The sequence below is a fragment of the Pelodiscus sinensis genome, chromosome 2, assembly GCF_052426305.1.
Source record: "Pelodiscus sinensis isolate ZL-2025 chromosome 2, ASM5242630v1, whole genome shotgun sequence".
Lineage (NCBI taxonomy): Eukaryota > Metazoa > Chordata > Testudines > Trionychidae > Pelodiscus > Pelodiscus sinensis.
Genome location: NC_143053.1, coordinates 174062161 through 174072438, shown reverse-complemented (window position 1 = coordinate 174072438; position 10278 = coordinate 174062161). Strand labels below are relative to the sequence as shown.

The 10278-nt window shown below is 50.5% G+C and overlaps 1 protein-coding gene across 1 annotated transcript in view; it reads left to right on the top strand.

The window, feature by feature from the left end:
- Positions 1 to 27: 27 nt before the first annotated feature.
- Positions 28 to 10278, top strand: part of FKBP9 (FKBP prolyl isomerase 9) — a 53250-nt gene continuing 42999 nt past the window's right edge. Inside the window, exon 1 of the mRNA XM_075921772.2 lies at positions 28 to 171. Within this exon, the coding sequence (XP_075777887.2) occupies positions 107 to 171 (65 nt within the window). The 5' untranslated portion in view covers positions 28 to 106. The remainder of the gene's footprint in view (positions 172 to 10278) is intronic.

The window sequence follows — 10278 nt, the reverse complement described above, 5'->3', positions numbered from 1 at the left end:
GCGGAGGCGGGGGGGCTCCCGAGCGCAGAGCGGCCCTGCCGAGCTGAGCGCCTCGCGCGCGGGACCCCGGCTGAAGGGGTTGGCCCCAGACGGCGAAGTGACTTAAATGTCCCAGGGGTACTGTCCCGTTGCCGCCCCTCCCCCACGGCGCGGTGCAGCAGTGCCTGGAAGGTATGTGAGTGGGGGGGGGGGGGGTGTGTGTGTGCAGGAGTCAGGGCAAGAGCTTGGCAGGGGTGCAGGAGTTGGGTGGGGGTGTGGAAAGGGGCTCAGGGCAGGGGGCTGGGTTTGTGGGGCAGTGTAGGAGCCAGGGTTGGGGGATGATGAGGGGAGGCTCAGGACAGAGGCGTTGGGATGGGTGTGGAGGGGTGCAGGAGTCAGGCCAGGGGGCTGCAGGTATGGGGGGGGTTCCCCCTGACAGCGGGGTGGGAGGGTCAGTTGCCCAGGGGCTTGGCGATTCTAAAGGGCCTGAGGCTGCTATTGTGGGAGTGGCGGCGGCCAGAGTCCCAGGCTCTTTAGAATAACCACTGGAGCCCTGCTGCATGCTCCAGCCGGCTCTGAGGGCTGGTGGGCATGCATTGCACTATCTGGGGGCACGTGGGCCTGGCTGCCCCAGTCCTGCCCCTTTCATGTGTCCCGAGGTATAGAGGTTGTCAGCCTAGAGAAGGCTCTTGTGAGTTTTATTCACACCCATTTAATAGGCCTAATCTGAGGTTAGCAAGTGGTGTTCCAGCCCCTCTCTTTCAGCCACAGAACACACCAGCCAACTACAGCCCATTAGATGAAGGCACAAACATAAGCAGGGCAAACATTTGGAGACAGGGCAATTAGAGTAAAGATATCTGGAAGAATTTAGACTAGAGACAATCAACTTTTCATTATATTTATTTGTACATAGAACAAAGTGCAGAGGCATAGCGAGGGTCTTATGCGCCGGGGGCAAAGGAAAAATTTGTGTGTGTCCCCGCCGCTGCCATGTGGCATGCCCCGAAGCTGGTGTACAGCTGAGGGGAACTTGTACCGCACCTTTCCGCACCCCCTACAGTTTGGGGCCGGGCTCCCGCATGCACTAACCTGCCAGTGGAGATGGAGGAAGGTCGGGCTTGGAGCAGAGAGGCAGGGAGGAGGCTCCAGCTGCCGGTGGCAGGCAGAGTAGGAGCACGTGAGCTGAGGGATTACAGGGGGAGCAGAATGGGATTAAATTAGTGCCTCCCTAGCATGGTGCTCAGGACAACTGACCCCTCCGGCCGCCCCCCGCTACACCACTGCCCCCTCAACACCTCCCCCAGATCTATCATCTTATGCACGTGCAAGGTCTGTGAGAGCTGTCCCATGAATCTGCAGTTAGTGTCTGTGGTGCCTGCTTCTGGGTGGTGTCTCAATGCTGTCACATTCACCTCCAAAGAGGGGACTTCCAAAAGCAGGCCCTTGCTGCTGACCACCAAGGCATCCACAGGTCCAGTCTCCTTTCAGTTGGTCCACTTCCCAGGGCTCATTGATCTTGGATCTGGCTTCCATCCCCTCTCCAACCTTTGCAGTTGCCCAGAGGTGCTCACCCTCTGCCTTATACATTCCCACCTCATTCAACCCACAGGGACAGTCTCTGCCTCACTTGTCGTAGGTACTATTCCACTAAGACACAATACAAAGTTTCCATGTAAAAGGACTCAATACAAAGCTAAAAACTTCAATGACAGAATGATTAATACAGAGACGTGTCCACATCTGCTGCAGGGAAACGCCTCTGCCTGCCTCCACCCTTCTTCCCCAGAGTCTACAGCCCCATTGCAAAGCAGGGGAGGGGAAGGAAAGAGGCTGAGGCCCATCCAACGGGACTGAAGCAGTCATGAGCAAGCCATGCCCAGGAGCCATTCTCCTGTCCATTGCTGGTGCTGTGTTGCTTCAGGCATGCTGAAATGCAGTCACCTCTAGGGTGGGCTGGACAGCTGTTTAACACCTGCACAAGATTTCAGGCAGGGGGCAGTGCGGGCTGCTTTCCTGCAGAGCCCCCATCAGAACCACTGTGCCCTCCTGGCTTAGGAAAAGAACAGGAGGATTGGAAATTAACCCGCCCAGTCTCACATCCCCAAGGCAGGGAATGAGTCATCTACATTAGGCCCCAGCTGGAGTATTGTGTCCAGTTCTGGGCGCCACACTTCAGGAAACATGGAGAAACTGGAAAAAGTCCAGAGAAGATCAACACAAATGATGAAAGGTCTAGAAAACATGAGCTATGAGGCAAGGCTGAAGGAATTGGCCTTGTTTACCTTGGAAAAGAGAAGACCGAAAAGGGACATGAGAGTAGCTTTCAAGTATCTAAAAGGGTATCATAAGGAGGAGGAAAAATTGTTCTCCTTGGCCTCTGAGGTTAGGATGAGAAGCCATGGACTTAAATTGCAGTAAGGCAGGTTTAGGCTGGACATTAGGAAAAACTTCCTGCCTGTCAGGGTGGTTAAACACTGGAATAAATTGCTTAGGGGGGTTGCGGAATCTCCATCACTGGAGATATTTAAGACCAGGTTAGACAGACACTTGTCAGGGATGAGCTAGGGCAACTCAACTTTGGAAGCCCCAGGGGCCACACTGATACTTACAGAACATGCTGAGGGCCTCAACTTGAGTGTGGCTGCTTATGCAAGCAAATATATACAAATAGCTTTTCCCACACTGACAGGCATGAATACAAAGATTAAGGTAAGACTACACAACACAGAGGCCCCATTTAAGTCAGTTCTGCTGATATTAATAAAATGCAACATTTCCTCATTTTCTACCCATGTGACAGCATTGTTCATAAGCAATGACAGTCCAAGAATTTAACTACTAAAACGCATGCCAACAGAAGATCATTACACTGACTACTTTTTTGTTTTGGCTCCCACTCGCCGGCCTCGTGTTGATCCCCACATGAACCCAAACTGCACCGCGAGGCGCAAACTGGCCATGGGCAGCATGCGGCCCCCGGGCCATGTGTTGAGTAGCCCTGGGTGCTTGGTCCTGCTGGGAGGGCAGGGGACTAGATCGGATGACCTCTTGAGGTCCCGTCCAGCTCTAGTGTTCTGTGATTCTATACTGCCCGCATGGGGTTAGATGGGGGCTGGTGCCCCCTAGACGGGATGGATCCCCAAAGCCCATCCATACCTCCATGAGCCAGCCTCTGCCCCATGTCCTGAGACTGAACCAGAGCCAGCGCCCCCTAGCAAGGCCTAACATCAGTGAGATTTTGGTGCTAGGGCCCTCCCTCAAGTGGATCCCTTGAACTGGGGGTTAGGTCAGGCCCTGTTTTCTCCCACAGTGGGGTTCCAGGGGCCAGGCTCTATGGTGCCTGTAGGCTGGTGTTGCAGCGTGAAGGGAGTGAACTGGCAAGGTCCAAAGCATTCCCCCACAGGCCTCAGCAAGCCTGGGGGCAGGGCTGAGTGGATGAGAGAAGCAGAGGCAGGGGGTGGCTGCCGGGTATCCATCTCTGCCTTTGCTGCCATTAGCTGAGGTGCACCATGGGCGAGCAGGGGTGGCTTGATCACAACACGAGCTAGACAGGGCATGATTGCTGAAGCCCCCCCACCCTGCAGTTGTTCCCCATATTAGTCAGATTGCAGCGAGGCAGGTTATGCTCGTCAGTGCTGCACTCACATCTTTGTTACCTGTGTAGACAGCCCCTGAACCACTGGAAACTGAGCTTCTAGTTCAGCCTGGTATGTGACTTCAGACATGTCACAGCCCAAAATGTGCCTCAGTTTCCCCACCTGTAAAATGGGAACAACGTTCGCCTCCTCGGGAAAGCCCTCTGGGTGTTACCAATGGGCAGAGCAAGGGCTGGCAAGGACAAATCTTGCCTTGGTCACACGGGCTTAGTACCATTCCAGTGGGCGGATGGTGCCATCAGTTGTTTGATAGCGCTTTGTGTCCGGATGAAATCGAGTGAGGCAGTCCAGTGACAGATGGGTGAGTGGCTGAAAGTCAATGGGTAGGGAACCAGGTGCCAGGCAGCAGGTCACTGGCCAATTTAGCATACAGGGAAGGGGGCTCCCCACACCTCTGCTCCCAGCACTTGCAGGCAGAGTTCACAAATGACAAAGCTCTTCTCGCGTCCCCACCAGCCAAGCCATCACTTTACTCTGGGTCTTTAACATGTGTTGTCCCTTACCTTGGCTGGGCACTGCTCTGGGGTGGACCCAGCTTTCCTAGCCCAGAATCACAGAAGTGCCCAAAACGTGCGGCTGGGGGGGCACAAACACTCAGACTCGTGATCCCCCACCCTGCTGTTCTTGCCCTAAGGCCCCCCCACCCACACACTATCGCACCCCCCCCAAAATGTTCCTGAGCTACCTCTTCCTCCCAAGATCTACCTCCCACTTGTACTCTCCCACTGCCATTGCCTGACTTTACACGCCTCTGGCCCCCCACCCCCTGTTCCTTGGTCCTCGCCTGCCCGACTAGGGCCTGCGGCTAGAGACTGGCAGGTTTTCTACCAGCTGATGCCTGAGCCAGGTACCCCCAGCACCTCCCACAACCAAATCCCCCTCCTTCAGAGACAGGCAACCACAGAGCCCTCCCTCCTCTCCCAACTAAATCCCCTTCCTTCAGAGACTGGCAACCCCAGAGCCCCCCCAACCAAATCCCCCTCCTTCAGAGATGGGCAACCCCTGAGCCCTCCACTAAATCTTCCTCCTTCAGCGCTAAGCAACCCAGCGCCTCCCCCTCTCCCTCTCCCGCAGAAACAGAAGAAATGGTCAGACAAGTTAATCTTACTTTTAAAAGAGGCTGCTCCTGCCCGCTGCCTCTGCTCGGTGCGTTCCTGGACGGCAGCACTTGGCCCAGCTGCCGGCTCACTGATCAAAGTGTCAGGTGAGCCTGTGCAGCGTACGATCGCTCCTACGCTGGCCCTGCACCCCCCTAGCGTGGCACCTGGGGGCAATTGCCCCCCCCCCCTCCCTCTTTGCTATGCCTCTGACAAAGCATCATGGATAAGCAGCTATCTAATGGTAACAGCCAAAACAGCTGATCTGCCTCGGCTGATGTTCATCAGATAGAGACGTGCCATTTGCATTAGTTTTCCTGCTTCCTTTATTGCTGGGATTGAATGGGGACTCAGATGGTGGATTGGACTTTGTGCAGTCCCTCTTCACTTTGATGAATTTCACCCTTAAGTAATAAGGAAAATGTAAAAATAAAATTCTACTTCTTAAAACACGTAGGGCACGGGTGGCCAACCTGCAGCTCACGAGCCGCATGTGGCTCTTAAAGGGGCAGTGTGTTTTTGTCTGAAAAAAACAGAGCCGGAGTTGCCCCATCCCCTGTAGACTTCCAAATGGCCACCTTAAAAGGGCAATGCCTGCTCCGCTCCACCAACGGTGGTGGCTGGGGCTTTTCCTTTTTTTGGGCTCAACAACTTTTTTTCCCCTCTGCTCTTTGTGCTGTATCCACCACTATTTTGGCTCTTCGTCCGTAATCGGTTGGCCACCCCGCTGTAGGGTCAGAATCAGCACTCATAACTTTACAATATCAAGAGAAGCGCATGGGTATAACTGAAGACAGAAGAGATCATAGTAATGTTCCCATTAAAGTCAATGAAAGTTCTGTCACTATTTCATAGGAAATAGGATCATGTTAAAATGTGTGGCATGTGCCAAAATACAGGATGTGTGGGGGCAGGAGTCTGTGTATATAAGAGAGAGAGAGAGAAAGAGCTTTGATTATGGCCCTCAATGAGAAAAAGAGAGGGAGAAAGAGCACACACTCTGATTAGGGTCCTTATGATAAATAATGCTGGTACAGGTTGAATTTCACTGTGCCCGCAACATCTTTGGTCTTGCAGGACCACAGATGTTGCTAGACCAGAGAGCTCCAGCTGCAGAGGTTGAGTGCGCCAGACTAGGAAGGTTCATCCTGTACCATCATGCAATCTCCATAAAACAAATCCAATGGCAGCAGCCTGTTGAAAAATATAATTTTGATAATTAGAGCTACTGCACTAGTGTCTTCCTCGCTCGCTGCAGCAGGCACAAAATTCAGCTTGCGACTCCTTGCTCAAAGGCTGCTAATCCAAGCTCTGCTGTGTCCACTCTGTAGGCTCATGCCAGTCTTTCAGGCTGGAACCAAAATGGAAAACATTTTTAATGCTGTATGAACATCTCTATCCATAAACATGGTGAGATCCACCAACATAGCACCTCCTGCTGGTGAGTCTGAGAATTAGCTCTCCAACTCTGGAGCACTCCGTGCCAGCCAGTGTCTCACCCACTGTACCGGTTGTTGGCTCCCCCAGAACCCATATCCCTCCCAGACTGTGGCACCATCCCCTCTGGGTATTGCCCTGCCCCAGTGCCCCCACATTTTGGGAACCCCCCATGTCCACCTTGCCTCAGTGACCCACTGCCAGTTGGCCTCTAGCCCTTATCTAAAGGGCAAACTGCAGTCTGAAATTGCCACTCATCATTGGCAAGGAGGTGTGGGTTCTGCTTTCTGCTGCCCTGGCTGCCTCGTGCAGCCCTAGTACCCTCAAGCCTTGCAGTGTGGGAGCTTGCCTGGCCAGAACTTCCCCAGCTCTGCTCTGAGTCTGGAAGCCTCTGGCATCTCGGTCCCTCCTGCTCTACCCCACCAGGAGTCTTTATTTATACATCCCCAGCTGGGACCCAGTTGGCTGTGTCTGCCTCAGCTGCTGGTTCTACCGCTTCAGCCCTTTCCTAGGGCTTGGTTTTAACCATTAAAGGGCCAATGCGGGCCAGACATCCTGTCACAATCCTTGTTTCATCGTGTATGCTAATTGGCAACAGGATTCCACAGAATCATTTACTGATGTTTCTCCAAAAGAGGAGCAGAGACAGACAGAGAATGCTTTGAGGATGACGTGATAAGTACTGAAAGCACTCTCCTCCACAGGGCCAGGTTAGACTAATAAAATTCATCTCTACCACACAGGATGGTAGATGTATGACACTATTGGGCCAACATAACATGTAGACAAAATGGCAGTGGTCAGAGCTTGCCATAGAAATAACTAAAACATTTCTGGTAACCTGGGTGAAATGAATTAATTTCAGTCCAGTTCCTAATTGTCAGGTGTGTTCCTCACAAGACCTATCAGTTAATTAGCATCTTCCCCCCCCCCTTCCCCAAATATCTGAGAAGTGAAAGATCAGCGGGAAGCAGGCCCACTTTGAGAAATACCGATTTAAGCCCAGGCTTAACTTTAAGTATGTCAGCAGCACCAGAGGCATTCAATCAATCCTCTGTGCTTTGTAAACAAATATTTTTAATAAAATATGAAATAGCATTGGACTGTTCATAGTAGTGGCACAAGTGAGGTGGTGCCATAGAGCATCCACTCTGTTTCCTGGCCTTGTTGTAGGCCTGCTAGAGCTCCATGTGGACCTGGCCGCGGTTATGGGTATGGCCTTTGTCGGCCAGGCTGGTGGTGAGCCAATCAGACATCAGCATCTCTCTTTCTGGTGCAGAGATCCTGGAGGTTGGTCTCCTCGCCCCAGACCTCGGGTCCAGGATCTCTGCACCAGTCCAGGCTGGTGCTCTCCTGCGTCCCTGGCGAGTGGCAGCTGAGGGTGCTGCAGGAGTGCTGGCAGCCGCAAGGGGCTTAGAGGGAGCACTGGGGTCTGCCATGGCTGCATCAGCTGAGGCTGTATGCCACCAGGCAGGCAAATCTCTCCATGTGCCTTTTCCTGCAGCTGGTTGCTTTAAGCTCTGGAAGAGAAGGGAGGCAGTGGAGCTGGCAGGTATGGCCACAGCATCCATAAATAGAGCTGAGAGAGGCTGTTGGAGGCCAGTTATTTTGAATTAGCAGCACTGGATCATCCACACTAAAAAAAACTGGATTTTTTCCAACATGAGTTATAGGTAAGGGCCAAGGGCTTTTTTGTGCTTCCAGTTAAATTCAGAACAAAACTCTCATTGATTTAAATGGGAATAGAATTGAGCTCAAATCCTGCCTCAGATGTCTAGGTTCAACTTCTGTTGAAGTTAATGGAAATTTTTTGGAGATATCTGAGGTAAAAGTGTTTCTGGATATGTATATGGACTGGACCAAATTCAGTGTTAGCTGTGCAATCCCAAAGAAATTGATGGGATTGCATAGAGGTAATCAAGGGTGAAAAGTGAGTTACATCAGGGATAAATTATTTCCCTGAGTACATTTCTGGCTTGATAGGGCTCTGAATTGGTATCTGACTCAGCAAGTGCTGAGCATACAAATTGTAAAACATTCTAATTTTATAATCAATCCAGACAAGTGCATTATAACCATATTTTTAAAAATTATGATTATGGGTTAACTATTCTTATGCTCACTCTGTGGGTTTACAAGGCAATCTTTAATTACATGTAGTTCCTTAGCATTTTATTAAGCTGTACAAATTGTTAATATTGTTGAGCCCAGTTGGTAATACAGTGATGATTACCATTTGCAAATATAAACAAACAGAAATATAATCTGTTTCTTTGGGAGCCCCCTCCTTCCCTAGGCAGGTTGCTCCTATAAAGGAGAAGGGAAACTGCCGTTCAGCCTGATCATTTCTGCCATTAAATGGCGCAGTTTGTCCCGTCCCTTTACCCACCACTTGCGAAAAAGCCAGGGCCCCACTGCCTAGTCCTATGAACCACAAAATCCACAATAGTCTTAGGAATCCAGCAAGGCCTCTCACAATCACTCTGGAGCTGGAAGGAGCAGAGCAGCACAATTCAATGCAACTCCTGGACGGAGTGGCTTCTAATGGAGCAGTGTCAGACACTCAGACTTTAGCTGGCACCTGCCTTTGGAAGTGGATTTCATAGGCTATGTCTACACTACCAGGTTATTTCAAAATAAATTATTTTGAAATAATGCCCATAACAATTTTGAAGCAAGCTTATTCCTCTTCACAAACAGGAATGGTTATATCAAAATAAGCCCATTATTTCAAAACAGGCTTGGTAGTGTGGACGCTCACCTTATTTTGAAATAACTTCCTAGTGTAGATGTAACCCACACACCTAGTATGGTTACTGAGCAATGCAAGTAGTACCTACTGTAGCCAGCCAGACCATCTACCCTCCCCCGGTCACATCCATCTTATTTGCCTCTCTGAGGTTCCTGAAGCATACAGGGCAGAGAAGGAGCAATAAAATCAGCATAGTGTATGCTGGCTCATCTGATCCTGAGAAGCTGAAAACATAGATATGAGGAAAGAGCGATTAAGGCAATAAGCTGACCGAGGCTGCGAGAACTGCCCTGGCTAGAACCTATGTTGATACGATCACAGTCATCCCTGAGAGAGGAATCTCCCACTGAGAAAAGAATCCCCAGTACTTCCAATTTAGTTCTCTTACAAGTGTAAATTAACTTCACAACTCCCTTGTAAGAACTGGCATCACAAAAGACAGACCAGGACCATTTGGCATCACAGATAAGAAAGAGAAATACGTGACCCTATAGGTATAAAGAGGGGTCCAGCAGCACACTCACTTTGAGTGTCAATCTACCATCTACCTGCTGGTCGGGTTAGGTTATTGACCTCCTGAGGTTCCACAGGGACACCCATCTCGTATTCGTCTTTCCTAGGAATTGAGGGACCGGCCCTGGCTTGACCTGCTGGAGTCGAGAGGCACAGAAGGGGGTAAACATTGTACCTGGATGTGGTCCTTTGTCTTAAGTGTACACATAGACTTAGAGCTCTTTAAAGATTAAGCTGTGACTTGGTACCATTATTTCTATCTTTATTTTCTTTGTAACCATTTTTTAAGATCTGTATTTGCTAGCAGTTATGAAATAGAGCATTAGCCATTGTAACCATATGATTTATAAGCTTCTTTAATAAACCTGTAACTGTTTAAGCTTTAACCTGACTCCTTCAGTTGCTGTAACAGAACCAAGTACAATTTAAAAGAACTTCAGCCCATCATAAGGGACAGGTATAGGAAGAGCTTGGGCGTTTTGGATCGTGTCACTCCCAGGTGACAGATCCATTGGGGCATCTCTCAGTCTTCCCTAGACTGCCCGCTGCAAAGGGATCCTGTATTCTAGCAGCTGAAATCTGAGCTGTAATAAGCTCGCCCCGAGTTTATAGGGAATCTGTCAGCCTGTTGGCTGCCCTCTGCGATGGGACCCCAGTCCTAGCGGTAAAGACACAGACGTTAAACCTTTTCTCAGTAACACACACACTGCCCTGACCGTCAGCTGACACCTAGACCACAGCAACAGTTAAAATCAAGAGACCTCTACAGCATGGGTTGGGAGTCAACTGGCTTTTAGCTCAGAGGCACCGATACTCTGCTTCAAAGCTCCCAGGTTCAAAT